Genomic DNA, 17,504 nt, shown 5'->3' on the forward strand with positions numbered 1-17,504 from the left:
CTGCGCACAAGGCGGGGCCGCGCCTCCGCGTCCCGGGGCCTTCTGGGTAATGGAGTCTCCGGGGGACGGCGCCTGCGCACAAGGCGGGGCCGCGCCTCCGCGTCCCGGGGCCTTCTGGGTAATAGAGTCTCCGGGGGACGGCGCCTGCGCACAAGGCGGGGCCGCGCCTCCGCGTCCCCGGGCCTTCTGGGTAATGGAGTTTCCCGGGAACTCCGCGCGGCCTTGGTGCCCGCGGCAGAGCCCACCCGGGCGCAGGATCCCGGTCGCTCAGCTCGTGTCTGCGGCCCGGGCGAGAACTAGGCTGAGCGGCCCGACAAGCAGGTGCCTCCGGCGGGGTCTGAGGCCCTGAGGATGTTTGCGGTGTTCCGGAAGCCCAAGACGTTCAAGCTGCGGGCTCTGCACAGCCAGAAGAAGTTTGGGGTGGCGGGGAGGAGCTGCCAGGAGGTGCTGAAGAAGGGGTGCCTCCACCTGCAGGTGCCGGGCTGGGGTCCGGGGACCGGGTGCTTCCACCTGCAGGTGCGAGAGGCTGGGGTCCAGGACCTGCTGCTTCCACCTGGAAGTGCAGGACTGGAGTCTGGGGACCGGATGCCTCCACCTGCAGGTGCGGGAGGCTGGGATCTGGGACCAGATGCCTCCACCTGGAGGTGCGAGAGGCTGGGGGCCAGGACCGGGTGCTTCCACCTGGACTGGGGTCTGGGGACCGGGTGCTTCCACCTGGAGGTGCGAGAGGCTGGGGTCTGGGACCAGATGCCTCCACCTGGAGGTGCGAGAGGCTGGGGTCCAGGACCTGGTGCTTCCACCTGGAAGTGCAGGACTGGAGTCTGGGGACCGGATGCCTCCACCTGCAGGTGTGGGAGGCTGGGATCTGGGACCAGATGCCTCCACCTGGAGGTGCGAGAGTCTGGGGGCCAGGACCGGGTGCTTCCACCTGGACTGGGGTCTGGGGACCGGGTGCTTCCACCTGGAGGTGCGAGAGGCTGGGGTCCGGGACCGGGTGCTTCCACTTGGAGGTGCGAGAGGCTGGGGTCTGGGACCAGATGCCTCTACTTGGAGGTGCGAGAGGCTGGGGACCAGGACCGGGTGCTTCCACCTGGACTGGGGTCCGGGGACCGGCTGCTTCCACCTGGAGGTGCGAGAGGCTGGGGTCCAGGGACCCGGTGCCTCCACCTGCAGGTGCGGGAGGCTGGGGTCTGGGACCAGATGCCTCCATCTGGGGGTGGGAGAGGCGGGGGTCCAGGACTGGGTGCTTCTACCTGGGACTGCAGGACTGGGGTCTGGGACCGGATGCCTCCACCTGGAGGTGTGGGGCTGGGTTCCGGGGACCTGGTGCCTCCTCAGACTTTTTCCTCTAGTTACTCAAGCCCCCTTCAGCAGGAATTTGTGGAGGGATCTGGGACCTCCCTCTTCTGACTATGAGGATCATGGCAGGTCTGGCCTGAGAGTCTAGCACACACCCGCTAATTTGCTCTGGGTTCCAGGGCACAGCCCACCTGGCCTCTCTGGGCCTCAGTATCCGTTTCTGTAAAATGAAGGATTTGTGCTCAGAGGGCACTAAAGGCCCTGCTAGCACTATTGTTCCAGGGATTTCAGTCATCATTCTTACTGGATTCTTAACTGCATTTGTTTTCTTGACTGGACTTGGACTTGGAGCATTGCTGGTTGTGGGTGTGTGTATGTGTGAGGTGCAGGTGCATGAGGAGTTGCCATAAACGTTCATAAAGCTGATCAATGTCTAGCAAGTGCCTGCAAAGTAGTGGCACTGTGTGCTGGTTACGCTTTGTCAGAGAGAGGCGATGAGTCATTTTCAGTAAGATGTTCTCCTTAATTAATCATTGCCCAAGGAAACAGAGTGCCCTCAGTGGGTGTGTCCTGACGCCAGTCAGGTGCTGTGCCCTCACGATGGGGATGTGTTTATGGGCTTAGTGGAAGCAGTCAGGCATTATTTTCTGAAACAGGCTTGGCTTTTAAGTGCCCTTAAGGAGCCAATTTTGAAAGGGTCTGTGTGGTGAGTCTTGCACAGTAGTCACCACTATGTATGTATGTTCACGTGACTTGTCACTGTTTGGAGCAACCTGTGTAGTAGGTGTCTGTTATGACACGTGCATGCCTTAGACCCCAGCACTCTCCACCTGTAGAATGCAGACGGCATCCTGAGCAAAATGTACTTTGTTCTTGCTGTTTGTGAGGACCGCAGGTGGAAAGGCCTCAGGTTACCACTCCCAGGGTGGGCCTGCCAGAGACCCAGTGCCTAAGCATCCTGCCCTGCCCTCCCTCTCCGCAGCTCCCTGTTGCCGGCTCCCGTCTGTGCCTCTACGAAGATGGTACAGAGCTAACTGGAGATTACTTCTGGAGTGTGCCTGACAACTCAGAGCTGGTGCTTCTCACCTCGGGCCAGACCTGGCAAGGCTGTAAGTGGCGGGGACGTGGGAGGGCAGCAGTGACGCTGCACTGGCTTTGGAGGTGCTGGAGGTGCTGTGGACAGCCGCCTGGGAAGGAGAGGGTCTTTCTGCTCACAACTCTGGAGGGGCAAGCCCCGAGCATCAAGGAGCACGCTTAGATGGTGGAGCTGCCTCTCCTCTTGCCCAGGGGCCCAGTTGGGGATTTTAAGTGTTTTATTTTCTTTTCTAAGTTATTTAAATTTTATGTTCTTCTGAGATATACTCATAACTCCTGAGGGCAAAAGGGAGGGGTTTGGGGGTTGGGACCCGCAGGGGTTTGTGGTAAGGCAGAGCCAGAGAGTGGCCCTGTTCTGTGCCATTGGGCCCTGTGGCTCTGATGGAAGGGGTGGTGGCTCGGGTTGTGCTCACTGTCTGTTCTTTCGTGCTGTTTGCTGACATGCTGTCATGTTGGGGCCTTAGCAGAGCCATGGTTTCCAGGGATGATTCTCTGTGGGTGTCTCCAGGATGATGAGCTCCACACTGGATCTGCAGGTTGGTGGCAAAGTGTGTGTGCTCTCCTCCTAGGAGGGTTGTTATGGCTCTTTTGCAAAGTGGCTTACATTTCAGGAGATGTTTCTGGTGCCCCAGGAAGGAAGCGGGAGCCCTGAGGATGGAGATATCTGCCTCTTTGGCCTAAGGGGCAGAAGGAAGCTCTAGAGAAGTGTGTTTGTGGCTCTGCCCTGCGGTTGGGACAATGCTGCCAGCAGTGAGGGGTGAGATGTCTGGTGTGTGCTTCGAGGTTGCAAGTGCTCTTGCTCTGTGGGGCCTTGTCCTTCTAGAGGAAGAGCCAGAAAGCAGAGTCAGCTTGATGCCACCTGGGATGGTCCTGTGCAGGAGGTGGGGCTGGGCAGTACAGAGTTGTGGTCCTCAGAATCTTTGTCTGTTCCTACTCTTTCCCATTTCATGGTGTAGTTGAAAGCAGACCAGGCTGGGCTGCTCCCATCCCTACTCCCACCTACCCCTCCTTGTCTCCCTCCGTCCTTCCCCCCTGCCACCCCCCTTCCTCTGTCTGTCTGTCTGTCTCTGGCACTTTATCCCCCTCTCTCCACTGAGACCACTAGTCTTTTCACTTGATAAACTTCTTTGGGAAAAAAAGTTTAAATTGCTTATTTTGAAACAGTGATGGATTCATAGGAAGTTACAAAGACAGTGTCCCCTAAAAGGTGCAGTTGATATAGTTGTAATACAACATCCAAATCAGGAGGCTGACACTGGTCCAGGACATGTGCTCTGTGTCATTTATCACCATGTGGGTTTATGTGTTTGCCGCTGCCGTCAGCATTGCAGAGGTGTCCCATCTGCCACCACAAAGTTCTCCTGCATGCTGCCCCTTTATAATCATGCCATTCCTCAACCTTGGCGACCACTGATGTGTTCTCCATCTCTGTAATGTTGTCATTTCAAGAACATTAGGGAAATGGAATCACACTATAATCTTTTGAGATGGGCTTTTCTCACTCACAGTAAGCTGCTGAGATCCATCTAAGTGGTGTGTGTTCCTCTTCATCACTTCATCATTTTAAGACATAGCTGTGCCTCCATTTGTTTACCCATTCACCTACTGAGAGACGTTTTAGCTTCCAGTTTTGGGGTATTATGTTTAAAGCCCATGGGGCCAGTTGCCTACAGGTTTTTGTGTGGGCGGAAGTTTGCATTTCTTCGGAATAAATGTCTAGGAGTACAAATGCTGGGTGCCGTAAGTATATGTTTTGTTTTTAAAGACAAGGATGTCTGTGCTTGTCACTTCTATTTAACATTGTACTAGAGGTTTTACACAGGGCAGTTAGTCAAGAAAAATAAAGGCATCCAGACACTGTGATCTCGTGTATAGAACATTTTAAGGAGTCCACTAAGAAACTATTATGACTGATCAGTGAGTTCAGTAATGTTGCAGGATACAGGATCAATATGAAAAACCCAACTTTGTTCCTATACGCTTGCAATGAATAACATAAAGATGAAAAAAGAATAAAATACTTAGGAATAAGATAATAACAAAAGAAGTCCAAAACTTTTATTCTGAAAACTATAAAATATTGTTCCAAGAAAATAAGGATTTAAAAAAAAATATTTTATTTATTTATTTATGAGAGACACAGAGAGAGAGGCGGAGACACAGGCAGAGGGAGAAGCAGGCTCCAAGCAGGGAGCTCGATGTGGGACTCGATTCGGGGTCCCCAGGATCACACCCTAGGCTGAAGGCAGGCGCCAAACTGCTGAGCCACCAGGGTGTCCGAAAATAAGGATTTGAGTATATGGGAAAACATACTATGTTTGTGGGTCAGAAGGTTTAATGCTGTTAGGATGTCAGCATTTCTCAAATTGACCTGCAGATCAAACCAGTCCCTTTTGGAATTCCGGCTGGTTCCCTTCCAGAAAGCTGATTCTAATCCATGATACATATGTAATCTTGAGAAAGAACATAGGAAGAGCACTCACCCTTCCTTATCTATCTATCTATCTATCTATCTATCTATCATCTATTTATTTAAAGATTTTATTTTTTTTATTCATGAGAGACACAGAGAGAGAGAGAAAGAGAGAGAGAGAGAGAGAGGGAGAGACATAGGCAGAGGGAGAAGCAGGCTTCATGCAGGGAACTCAGATGTGGGACTCAATCCCGGGACTCCAGGATCATGCCCTGGGCCGAAGGCAGGCACCAAACCACTGAGCCATCCAGGGATCCCCACACCTCCTAATTTAAGAACTTACTTCAAAGTAGCAGCCATCAAGATATTGGACTAGAAGATAGTCCAGCAATGAACTCATGCATCTGTGATCAGCTGATGGTGACAAGGGTGCTGAGACCATCCAGTCGGGGAAAGGATAATCTCTTTAATAAGTGGTGCGGGAACAACGGGACATCCACATGCCAAAGGATGGGCTGGACCCTCAGCTGGCACCCAATCAACTCAAAATGGGTAAATGACCTAAATGCAAGACCTAAAAATATAAAACCCTTAGCAGAAAACACAGTAGTCAGTCTTCATGACCTTGAATTTGACTAAGGATTCTTAGATATGACAAGAACCACTAAAGAAAATAAGTAAGTAAATTTGACTTTCGAGTGTAAGGCTTTTGTGCTGCCATCAAGAAGGTGAAAAGATAACCCACAGAATGGGACAAGAAATTTGCAAATCATGTATCTGGTAAGAGACTTGTCTAGAATAAATAATCCAGCAGTAGAGGAACCTAATATAAAACTGGGCAAAGGTTCTGAATAGACATTTCTCCAAGGAAGATATTCAGGTGGCAAATAAGCCCATGGGAAGATGCTCAATATCATTAGTCATTGGGGAATGCCAACCACACCCACAGTGAGGCCCCACCTCACACCTGCTGGGCCAGTAACATGCTGGTGAGGGCAAGGGGGGATCCCACTGGGACACTAGTGTGCTGCTGGAGGGTGTAAGATGCAGCTGCCGCAGGGGCCAGGTGGGTGGCTCCTGCAACTGAATAGAATCAGCTGTGACCCTGCAGTCCCACCGCTAGGGTACACCCCAGAGAGACAAAAGCCATTTCCACACGAAGACTTGCGCGTGATTATTCACAGACGCTTTGTTCCTAATGGCCAAAAGGTGGAAGTGCTGCAGTGTCCACAGACAGACACATGGATGAACAGTGTGGTGCATTAGCCCCATGGGCTGTATACTGACAGGGGAAGGGACCGGGTGCTGACGCTGCCCCTGCGTGGACGACCCCTGCATGCATCACACCAGGGGAAGGGAGGCAACTACAGATCATGTATCGTATGGTCTGTTCGTATTGAAATGTCCGTATTGAAATGTCTGGAACAGAGATGTCTACAGAGGCTGGAAGTGACCAGTGGTTGTTTCGGGCTGGGGGCAGGGAATGCAGGGAGAGGGATCCAGCTGACAGGTGCAGGACTTGTTTCTGAGGTGATGCAGATGCGCTGAGTGGGATGTGCAGATGGGGGCACAGCTCTGAGAACATACTAGGGAACATGGGGTGTGCCTTTCCATTGGGTGAATTATGAAGTGTGGGGGTCACCTCTCAATAAAGTGGGGAGTGTGTGTGTGTGTATGTGTGTGTGTGTGTGTGTGTGTGTGTGTTTTAAAACAGAGAAACGGCAGCCCCGGTGGCTCAGCGGTTTAGCACCGACTTCAGCCCAGGGTGTGATCCTGGAGACCTGGGATTGAGTCCCGCATTGGGCTCCCTGCATGGAGCCTGCTTCTCCCTCTGCCTGTGTCTCTGCCTCTCTCTCTCTCTCTCTCTCTCTCTCTCTAATAAATAAATAAATAAAATCTTAAAAAAAAAATAAAACAGAAACAGACTGTGTCCTGGAGTGGTGACGCTCGTTCTGTGGCCGGGTGGGCTGGAAGGCTGTCTTCTGCCCAGCCACCCTGATGGGTGTGTGGGGCCATCCCGGTGCGGGCAGCTTTGCACCCCTGTAGGGGCACGGCCAGCTGTCTGTCCCTGGGCTGGTTGGCCGGCCACCTGTCCTCCCTGGGGAGGAGACTGTTCTTTATCCATTTGTCTTGTCTGTCTTCTCATTGGAGTTTTTAACTATTGGGTTTCGGGGTTTCTCTCACGATGTGTTCTGGATACGAGTCTTCTGTGAGATGTGTGGTTCACGGGCATCTCCTGCCTTGTCTCTTGTCTTTGCATCCCTGGAGCAGGCTGTTTCAGGGAGTGGATGTTTTCCATTTGGATGCAGCCCATGTTGTCTGAGCCTTCCTCTTGTGCTCACGCTCCCCACGTTGTCTGGAAACTTCTCACTAAGCCCTCGGCCTGGAAGAGTTTCTCCCCAGTCTTTCTGCATCAGTGGATATGATCATGGGACTTTTTGTCTTTAGCCATTGAGGGCCAATCATACTGATTGATTTTCGAGCACTGACCAGCCTCTTGTCCCTGGGACAACCCCCCTGGGCGTGGGGTCCTTGTGCACACTGCCCCTGCTGCTGTCTGAGGTGTCGTAGGGGCTTGTGGAAGACTCTGGCTTTGCTGGCTGCTCAGCGCTTGCTCAGCTGCAGGCAGCACCATGGTAGGCAGATCTGGAGGAAGGTCTGGAAGGAGGCCCCAGGATGCAGGAGGTTTCATTTGGGGAAGAGAAGGGCAGAGACTTGCTTGAGTGCCATCCCCTCCTCGTCTGACCTCTGAGGAGCAGGCAGAGGGGCCCAGGCCCCGAGGTGGGGGTGAGGTGGCTGGCTGGTGTCTGGGCGAGGATTGGGGCCCAGGGCAGCCCTGAGGTTTAGCAGTTCCAGAAGTGAGGCGGTGCTGGATGTGCGGAGAGCCGGTTCTCGTGGCTGGCTGCTCCCTGTCTTCCTGTGGCAGCACCCGGGAACTGGCTCTTCTATCTGGTCCTCCTCCTGCTGGCAGATGTGAGTGACGTCAGTGGCTTCCTCAGCGCGTTCCACAGGCCGTCCGCGGGGCTCATCCAGGCCGCTCGGCAGCTGCTCTCGGACGAGCGGGCCCCACTGCGGCAGAAGCTGCTGGCCGACCTCCTGCACACCATCAGCGAGAACATTGCGGCCGAGACCAGGGCCGAGGACCCACCATGGTTCGAAGGTAGCGGGGGTGCTGGGAGTGGGAGGGCTTGCTTGGAGCCGCTGCCGCGTGGAGACCACCAGATCCCATCCCAGTTCCCGGGCCAGGGGCTCCCCGGGTCCCTCTGCTCTCAGCCCTGGCACCGGCCTTTTCATTTCTTCACTGTGGAAAAGTGTGTGTAACATAAAATTTTCCACTTTAACTACCGTGAGTGTGTAGTTTAATGGAGTTGAGCACATTTGCCGTGGTGTGCCGCCATCACCACTGTCTGTCTCCAGAACTTTCTCAGGTTCCTCCCCTGAGACCGTGTGCCTATTTGGCACTGCCCCTCCCCCCAGGTCCTCACTGTGGCCCTTGGCACCTGTCTCTGCTCTGACTCCCCTAGGGCCTCAGACGGGATCACACGGGGAGGTCCTGAGCCTGGCCGCTCTCAGGGGTCCCATGTGGCATGGGACCTCATCCCCTGAATGATTCCCTGAAGGGCTTCTCCCTTCTTTAGGCTGGCTCCAGCTCCCCTGTGTGGCTGGACCACACTTGCTTGTCCATCACCTGGCCATGGACCCATGGTGCGTCACCTCGGGGCTGGCCTTGAAGCCTGCCGGAGAGGCCCTGTGAGTCTGCAGCCCCTTGGACTTGGATGCCCATGCAGGGGGCTCAGGGGACCCTCCCCAGGCAAAAAGAACCAGAGTCTGTGAGCAGAACACAGCATGTTTCTCAGCTGAGGCCGGCGGTATGCATGGCCTGCTGCCGGGAGAGCTTGGCCATGGACTCCAGAGCCATCTTGTCTTCTCTGGTTCCAGGCTTAGAATCTCGATTCCAGAGTAAGTCTGGGTACCTGAGGTACAGCTGCGAGAGCCGGATCCGGAGCTACCTGAGAGAGGTAGGTGGATGTGGGAGCCTGCCAGACTGTGGGCCTGGGGACCTTGTGCGCCTGGGGACCTTGTGCGCCTGTGTCAAGCCCTGTCCTTTGATTTCCTGCAGGTGAACTCGTATGCCCCCACTGTCGGCAAGGAGGCCCAGGGGGAGTATACCCGCATCGTTGATCTCATGTGCCAGAAGCTGAGGGCGGTGCAATACAATGGCAGCTACTTTGACAGAGGAGCCAGGGCGGGCCTCCGGCTCTGCACCCCAGAAGGCTGGTTCTGCTGCCAGGTGCGCCGTGGGCCATGGATCTGGGGCCACCCAGGGGATGCTGAGCCAGCCTCCTGTGGCTTCTTCTCTGGCAGCCCTCTGGGCCTTGGCCTGACGGGAGGGTCAGCTCAGCCATTGGATCTCCAATCTCTGGCATTTGAACCCCTACCTCCCCACCAGATGGTCGGTGTAAGATGCCCCTCGGCCCCCAGTGGCTGGTTTGGCAGGCCCTCTGATGGCTTCCCTGGGGTGCTGCTGATGTGGTCAGGAGTGCACAGCTGCACCAGGAGTGGAGTCTTCCCTTGGGAGGAGGGTACTGGGCAATAAGGACAGTTTCACAGCCTCTGAAAAGCGGTGTGTCCCTGGGGAAGCTTTCTGGATGGCAATGCAGATGTCAGGATTTGTGGCCAGATGTGACCTGGTGGTGTCACACCAGCTGGAAGCAGTGTTCTGGGCTTCCTCCTGGACACTTGGAGAAATTACAGAGGCACCACTTCCCAACAGGTGGTACCAACCTGGGTCTCAAGTTTAGGGGCTTGGAGCTGGTGGTCTTTGCAAGGACTGGCAGGGGCTGACCTGCCGCCCTCTCCTCCTTCCTGGCCTCCTGGGCTTCAGCAAGTATCTGGGCCCCTTTGCATTTCCAGTAAAATCTCCTTCCTGCACTGATGGTGTTTGTATTGCCACTGAAGGTACAGAGCAGGCCCTGGAGGTGGGCATGGCCTCTCTCCCACAGATGGGCTCCCTGTGCTTCTGCCTGGGCGGTTCCTTCTGTGGGTGATGGGTCCTGACTAGCAGGACACCCCTTCTTCCCAACCAACTGTATATTAGCCTCCGAATGACTGTAGTACTCTCCATGAGCGTCACCTGAGCCCAGGTGTTTCACGGGGGAGGGGCAAAGATGAAAAGCTTCACCCTGAATTTGGGAGGCTTGAGGCTCTGAGGTCTGTAAGTGAGTGAGGGCAGTGGGCTTGGAGCTGGGAGGCTGTGCAGGCCCTCAGGAGACAGGACAGTACTCAGTAGGGTGAGCTGGGGACTTCAGGGAGGGAGTGACACTTTAAAGCCAGGTTGAAGGATGTGGGAGTGGACAGGTGACCCTGCAAAGGGATGAGGGTAGGGAAGTGGGGGCAGTGGGCTCTGTTGGAGAGCTGCACACCTTGGGGGTGACTGGAGCATCAGACGGCAGGTGGGGGCCATGGCATGTGGCGTGTGCTCAGCAGATATCTGCGAAGGAGTGACTGAAGCTGCAGAATGGCCAGGAACGCCAGCCACGGGGAAACCGAAGCCGGCAGTCCAGACTGATGTCTCTGACACCCAGCCTCTGTGTTGGGATTGTAGGGAAATATTGGGAAGGGCTCGTGGGGCAGACAGAAAGGAAGCAGCCAGTGCGTGGGCCATGCCATGGAGGAGGGGGATGGCGTGTGCCTGCAGGCATGTGGAGTGGGCTGGAGACAGTGGGTCTGTCTGGGTGGAGACCCAGGAGGCGCACGGTTGGAAAGCTGGCATTCCTAACAATGGCAGGAGCCAGCCTGCCCCCCTAGCCACTGCGGAGTATGGTACTGGGGGTAACGAGGGAAAGGGGGCTGCCATTCCAAGGACAGAATTCCTAATTGCCCCAGACAGCTCGCCGTTTACCAGGACTGAATCTCCCATGGGGTAGGACCTTCTCAGCTCCTCAGCTTGATATGAGACCAGCAGTGAGAGCTGAGCTCGCTTCGTGGACTTACTGTTGTCTTTCGGCCTAGGGTCCTTTTGACGTGGACAGCTGTGCATCCAAACACTCCATCAATCCCTATGGTAACCGGGAGAGCCGGGTCCTCTTCAGCACGTGGAACTTGGACCACATGTGAGTACGCATTCTGTTGAGGTCAGAACTATATCCACAGACCAAAAGAGTGCCTGTGGGGGCCTCTCCCAGCCGTGGCATCCGTGGCTTGCCGGCTGCGTCATGTTTCATGTGCTGAGCTGTGGGTTATGGACTCAGAGATGTTCTGGATGTGTGGGGTAGATGGGGTGCCAGGTGCAGGCTCCTCACCTGCGTGATGAGGTGTCCTTCAGCATGGTGGCTGTGACAGGAGCTGATGGAGACGTGGCGCACGTGCCCCTATCCCGTCCGGCTCCCATCTGTGGGGCCCAGTGGGTGCTGTCATGGCGTTGCACTCTGGGGCCATCTCCGCCTCAGCCAGGATGAGCTCAAGGCAGGTGCTCCGGGTCGTTCTCGTGTGTAGGGCATCTCCGGCTTTCACCTGGATGAGTGAGGGCCAGCAGGATTGTTCTGTGTATATGAGCTCATTCTAAGAGCAGAAATAAAACTGTTATGTTAGCTGAGGTGCTTTCCTGGAATATAATGGTGTCCTTGTCTCTGCTTTATGAAGACAAACATCTTTGATGCCCTTCAAGTGGCTAAACCACTTTTGGGAATCAGATGGGACTGGATGCATCCAGGGGTCAGGGACAGTCGAGGCTGCCTTCCTACCTCTCCGTGTCCATCCCCTTCGACACCCAGGAACCGCTCTTCTGATGTTCGTACATCTTCTTCTGATACCTGTTGGTACAGACCTTTCATCCATGAAAATGGACATGATAGGGTCACCAGTGGTGACACTGCACTGTGCTTATTCATCCTGTGATGCGTTCGTAGGGCTGGGGTGCTTGTTTCCCAGGTGCAGAGTGCTTCATTCTGTGACTAGAATGTCATTTGCATCTGCATTTCTGAACTGGTAGGCATTTCTGGTCTGATTTCCAGTTATAAGACCACCTGGGGTGAGCGCCGGTTCAGGGCTAAGCTGCGTGGTATCCGGTTCTGGGCCACATAGATGTGGTCCATGGGCTGGCAGCAGTAGCTGGGGATGATCAGGAAGGCAGATTCTTGGGCCCTGCCCACCATTACTGGGGCACGGGGATGGGGGTGCACACCCAGGTGAGAAGGGCTTTCCTGGTGGCGGAGCTGGGGGGCAGAGATCCCCTCTGGGGAGGGCCTGGGGTCTCACCCCTTCTGTCTGGCCCTGAGCACCACAAGATGACATCTGGGCTCTCCTACTACTGCTACTGTCTGCTACTTTCCATGACAGGCTGGGGCATGGGGACATCCATCTAGAGGTCAGTCCCAGCTTGAAAGGCGGGGAGCAGGCCAGCCTGGAGCAGAGTGCAGACAAGGGAGCAGAGGTGGGAGGTCTCGTGGGGCCCTGCCCTTTACAGTGGGTGTCAGGAGGGGGGTGGTCTGGAGACCTCTCCCTAACCTCTCAGTGGTGTGTCTCAGGGTGCTGTACCCTGGCTTTCTCAGGGCTGTCCATGGCTGTAACCCCCTTGCCTGTTGCTGTGAGCTCCTGGTGACGGTGTGCCTGGATTCTGAGTTCGTCCTCCATGGGAATTGTTTTCAGTTGGCGTCCTGGGTGCACTGGCTCGTCCTGTCCCCAAAGACTGGTTTTGTCTCTGTTTCTACAGGACACTGGGCTTTCAGTGGCTCTGAAACAATGGAGTATTGATTCCTTGTTTGGCTGCTGCTCCATGTGGCAGTGTCAAGGGTGAGCCTATGGTCCTGGTTTTCTGGGTGACCATGGAAACGGTCATGCTGTTGTTGCTCCCCGAATCTGGCCTCCTGGTGCCTGAAGCTGTGTGTCCTCCCCACCCCTCCCCTTACTGAAGAAGGCCCGGCCACTTGAGGCCAGCAGACAGGATGCTTGCTCAGGGGTCTTGTTGTTTTGGGCGCTGCTATCACCAGGGAGGGGCCTGACTTGGCTCCTTGAGGGTGAGAGGTGCCCAGGGGGAGCCTGGCCCCCAGCCAGCCCTCTAGCCAGCACATCCATGGAGTGGTCAGGGTCAGCAGGAGCCCTGCCACACCAACCCCCAGAAGCCACTGCCCCAGGGCTGGGTATGCCACAAGAGGGGACTGATGGGGTGGCTTATTCTCCGTCTCCAGAGCTCTCGGCTCCCTGCCACTCCCCTTCCTGCACTGATGGCTGGAGTGGGGTCTCTGTCTTACCTCTCCAGCTCTCCTTTTGGGCCCCTTCTAGACGCAGTCCTGGTAGGATGCAGGAGGGTGGCTCGCCCCTAAAGATCAAGTGTGGGCATCTCTGCTTCTGGCAGTGGGGGTCCCCTTTGTTCTTGTGATCTTATGTATGTACTTCTTTTCCCATTTATTCAGCGTTTCTCTGTGCTGTAGGGACATGAGTCTCTGTGGTCTGGTCTGCCATGCTGCTGGCAGCCCTCCTAGCTGTGGTATTATTTCTGGTTCTTTCTTGTCGGTCTACAAGCCTCTGTACCTGTTAGTACATGGCGTTTTTTTTTTTTTTGTTTGTTTGTTTTTTTTTAAGATTTCATCTACTTATTAGAGAGAGAGAATGAGCAGTGGGGCAGGTCGGAGGGAAAGTGAGGACTAGACTCCCCCTGAGCAGGGAGCCTCATGGATGCAGGACTGGATCCTAGGACCGGAGATCACGACCTGAGCTAAAGGCAGACGCTTCACCCACTGAGCCACCCAGGTGCCCCAGTACATGGGCCTTTGAGTAGTTTGTTTATAAGTGAAACAGATTTGCACAAAGCAGCATGGACACACACAAGCACGAGGCTTGGGTTGGAAAGAGACCTCAGCCCTTCCAGCGACTCTCTCCAGGGAGGATGGGGTGGCTCAGCTTCATTTCTGCAGCTGTTGAGGAGGCGCTTCTGCCTCACGGCGAGGACACCGGGCTTGACTCCTCTCCTCCTGTGTACTTGCCAGGACTGGAAGGTGTGCACGGCCCCAGCCGTTCTGTGGGTCCTAGGCTGGGCCAGCAGGCATGGCCACATGTGGTGAGGACCCTGTAAAGGACTGTCACCCAGACCTCCTCCTGCAGACAGCCAAACGAGGTGTCCCTGCTGTGCTGTTCCTTCGGGGTGTTTCTGGGTGTGGTGCCTTCTGAATTCTGAACCGCTGTGCTGTGTCTTTTCCTGTAAGCCCCCTCATGGTGGTTCCCATTTCAGCATCAGTGGCCGAGCAGAAGCTGATGGAAGTGTCTCTGTGCTGTAACAGCAGGCATCCTGGCAGGTGCCATGGGACAGCACACAGTGACCGGCTCTCCCTTCCTTTGCAGAATAGAAAAGAAGCGCACAGTGGTCCCTGCACTGGCGGAGGCCGTTACAGAGCGAGATGGCAGAGAAGTGGCCTGGGAGTACTTTTACAGCCTGCTCTTCACCTCTGAGAACCTGAAGTTGGTCCATATCGCCTGCCATAAGAAAACCACCCACAAGCTCAGCTGTGACCCACACAGGATCTACAAACTGCCGACAAAGTCCAAGAGGCGGCGGCCAGCCCGGAAGTGCCAGTGACGGGCTGCAGGTGCCTCCTGCCCTGGCCTGTGCACGATCCCAGAGGCTCCTAGGAAACCTTCAGGGGCCACAGACTTTGACCTCATGTTTCTGAATCAGTTTCTGCACCTCTGAGAGCCCAAGCGCCCAGGGACAAGTTTGATGCACTGCAGGGACACGTGTGGGTTGGCAGTGACAAGCCACACTCCTCAGTGCAGGGGCCCACCTGCCCTGATGTCCTGCGGCTATGCACGCACAGAGTGGCCTCCACACTGACACGGCATCAGGCCAGATGTCTGTGCCAGTCTCCGCTCCATGGCAGATGTGGAGCTCTAGTGTCTGGACATTTCCAATTGCTCTAGCTCATTTGGGGTAAAAGGTTTGTATTCCATAAAGCTCATGCAAAGACACGTGCTATCGTGTCGTTTATGATTCAGAGAGCAGGAAACCCTCCCTGTGTGTGTCCGTAGGGGACGGGCTGACTGTGGTATTGTGTTGAACCCACTGGAAGTTGCTGTTGTTGTGAATTGGAAGTGGTCCAATGTCATGACTCAGTCTTACCCGTCGACATCATGCGAAGCCGTGTAGCCGTTTTTTGTTTTTATGTACAAAACAGGGGCTGTGTGTCAGGCACATGAGGCAGCCAGTGACTTTACCGTGCAGTGTGACCTGCAGGTTTGTAACCGGCTGTGCATGTGTGTCACACGAGTGTGTTAGTGCACGCAGGAATCTGCAAGCAAACACACTGTCTGGACAGCAGTAACCCTGGGGACGTGGTGGAGGTGTGCTGGATTACAAAGGGCTAATTTTCTAAATCATGTATTTTATAAAACTTGAAGTTTTTGAAATAAGCCTTTATTTCATAATCTTTTAAAATACTTTTTAAAGTCATGCAGATTGTAATATTTGAATTTTATATTTGTATAATCATAAAAAGTAATATTTTCATAAGTAGACACATCAAAAAAAGTTTGCACTGTCTGGGGATGATAATAAGGATAAAAATAAAGGGTGATTTTTTAGAAAATGCAAATCATTCCATTTTCTTTCTTTTTTTTCCTTTTTTTTTCTCTCTTTTTAAAAAAGGTTTACTTATTTATTTATTCATGAGAGACACAGAGAGAGAGAGAGAGGCAGAGACATAGACAGAGGGAGAAGCAGGCTTCCTGCAGGAGCTTGGTATGGGACTCGATCCCAGAACCCCTGGGATCACAACCTGAGCTGAAGGCAGATGCTCATCAGGTGCCCCAAATCATTCCATTTTCTTCACTGAAATAGCAGTGTCTTGGAATGAGCCAGTCCTGCGAGTGGGGCCATAGCAGTGCCTGTCAGCACCTGGTATTCACCTGGCCCCGCAGGATAGTGCCACCCGTGGAGCTGTCGGGAAGTGCCCCTGGTGCTGTCTTTGCTGATCTGTCAGGCTGCCCACCTTCTTCCAGCCCAGAGCACTGCAGGTGCCACCCACCTGGCTGGGCTTTGAGATTTGATCGGCTAGGACTTCGCTCTCTCCCCACTGCCCTCCGCTCCCACACAAGCTCCTGCTTACCTTTCTAAAAATTTTTATTGAGAGAGAGGGAGGGAGCACGAGTTGGGGGGGGGGGCGTAGGGGGGCAGAGGAAAAGGGAGAAGCAGACTCCTACTGCAGGGAGCCAGTCCTGCTCACCTTTCTGATTGGCACTTTCATCCCCTTGGGAGGCTGGACACCAGGAATCCAGTCTTTGGTGACACAGAGCAGACTTGGAGCAAGAGCTGCAAGGCTATCCTGGTTGTGATGTGGTTGAGTTTGCTTGTTTTGGGGCCCTCAGCCTGGATGCTGGGTGACTGTTACAGATGGGAGTGATGTCCCCAGGCAGGAGTTGTGTCACCCTTAGACTCCCAGGTTGGTGCAGTTGGGAGGAAAAATTGAGGAGCTGGGAGCATAGAGTCCGGTGATCTGTGGGCGCAGGACTGCCGTGACACCCAGGCAGGAGGTCCTTTGTACTGGCAGGCCATCCACTTGCCGTGGGCCAGGCTCTTTGGTCAGCAAGGCCGCAAGATGACCTCCAGACCCTGGTCCTGCAGCTTACAGGAGCGGGGCAGTGGCCATTGGCCTCAGATGGCAGCTGAGGAGGGGGAGGGTGCCGGGATGGAGAGCCAGGGCTGTGGCTTGGAACCACCCTGTCCTGGGGGGGGGGGTCTGTGCACAGGAGACCCTAGGCCCCCTCAGCGGCAGGGACCTGGGTGGGGCTGGGACCTGAGGAGCCTGTGTGACTGACCCTAGTAGGGCCCCGGTTAGCTTCCAGGTGGCTGCAGAATGAAGCTGTCGCTGGAGGCTGTTCCCCTCGCACTTTGCCCTACGTGTCCTTTCCCTGTGATAAGTAGGACTGTGAGTATCGTGGCTTCTTTCCTGAGTTCTGGGAGTGGTGGGGAGCATCAGGCCTGATACTGGTCTAAAGGTCCTCTGCACAAGGGGCGCTGAAGTCAGGGTGGCAGGATGGCTCTACTAGTCTCTACACGGCTCACCCAGCCACGTGTAGGTCATTTTGTGAAGACCAACCTCAGGGAGTGATTCCAGAAGTTCACACTCTTAATAGTGCCAGGACTTGGCAATTATTTTATTTTATTTTATTTTATTTTATTTTATTTTTTTATTTTTTAAAAAAAATTTTTTTTTTTATTTATTTATGATAGTCACAGAGAGAGAGAGAGAGAGAGGCAGAGACACAGGCGGAGGGAGAAGCAGGCTCCATGCACCGGGAGCCTGATGTGGGATTCGATCCCGGGTCTCCAGGATCGCGCCCTGAGCCAAAGGCAGGCGCCAAACCGCTGCGCCACCCAGGGATCCCTTGGCAATTATTTTAAATGCTGGCAGACAACCGAGGCAGGATCGATCACCAAGAACTCATAACTAAAGTCATCTTAGCAGCTGTGTTAATATGCTTACCCGAAACTTGATCTTGTCCCAAGGCTCTGGGCCACTTCTTCGGTGTTGCTGAAGTCATCCTGTGCGGGACCTCCGGGTGACGTTCCTGCTGTGCTGTCCCATGGCACATGAGCAGCGTGTCTCCCCAGCTCCCCACAGTCTGTGCTTGCTCCCAGGGGACACTTGGCCTTTTCTTGTGGGAACACTGTGTCTCACCTTGAAGTAACCAGCAGGGACACACATGT

General features: G+C 54.6%; 1 protein-coding gene across 10 annotated transcripts; it reads left to right on the forward strand.

Annotated features, from left to right (window-relative positions):
- The first annotated feature begins 124 nt into the window (after positions 1-124).
- DFFB (DNA fragmentation factor subunit beta) lies at positions 125-15,390 on the forward strand. Of its 10 annotated transcripts, none has more exons than XM_026005130.2 (8): positions 125-474; positions 2,282-2,408; positions 2,859-2,930; positions 7,734-7,967; positions 8,747-8,826; positions 8,928-9,098; positions 10,820-10,920; positions 14,144-15,390. In XM_026005130.2, the coding sequence occupies exons 1-8, from the start codon at positions 352-354 to the stop codon at positions 14,376-14,378; spliced, it is 1,143 nt and encodes a 380-aa protein (XP_025860915.2). In that variant the 5' UTR covers positions 125-351; the 3' UTR covers positions 14,379-15,390. The 10 variants fall into 10 exon arrangements, with proteins under 10 accessions (XP_025860915.2, XP_025860919.2, XP_025860917.2 ...); XM_026005132.2 differs by having other exon boundaries at positions 149-474; positions 7,779-7,967; XM_072731101.1 differs by lacking the exon at positions 125-474 and adding an exon at positions 483-1,173.
- The last annotated feature ends 2,114 nt before the right edge of the window (positions 15,391-17,504 follow it).

Source organism: Vulpes vulpes, chromosome 12, assembly GCF_048418805.1.
Source record: "Vulpes vulpes isolate BD-2025 chromosome 12, VulVul3, whole genome shotgun sequence".
NCBI classification, from domain to species: domain Eukaryota; kingdom Metazoa; phylum Chordata; class Mammalia; order Carnivora; family Canidae; genus Vulpes; species Vulpes vulpes.

What these genes read in the sequence shown, in the direction of transcription:
- DFFB (XM_072731101.1), top strand. Translation starts at nt 586, where the DNA reads ATGCCTCCACCTGCAGGTGCGGGAGGCTGGGATCTGGGACCAGATGCC. An exon ending in GCTCCACACTGGATCTGCAG is followed by an intron (nt 2,931 to 7,733) that starts GTTGGTGGCAAA and finishes TTCCTGTGGCAG; the next exon opens with CACCCGGGAACTGGCTCTTC. An exon ending in ACGTGGAACTTGGACCACAT is followed by an intron (nt 10,921 to 14,143) that starts GTGAGTACGCAT and finishes CTTCCTTTGCAG; the next exon opens with AATAGAAAAGAAGCGCACAG.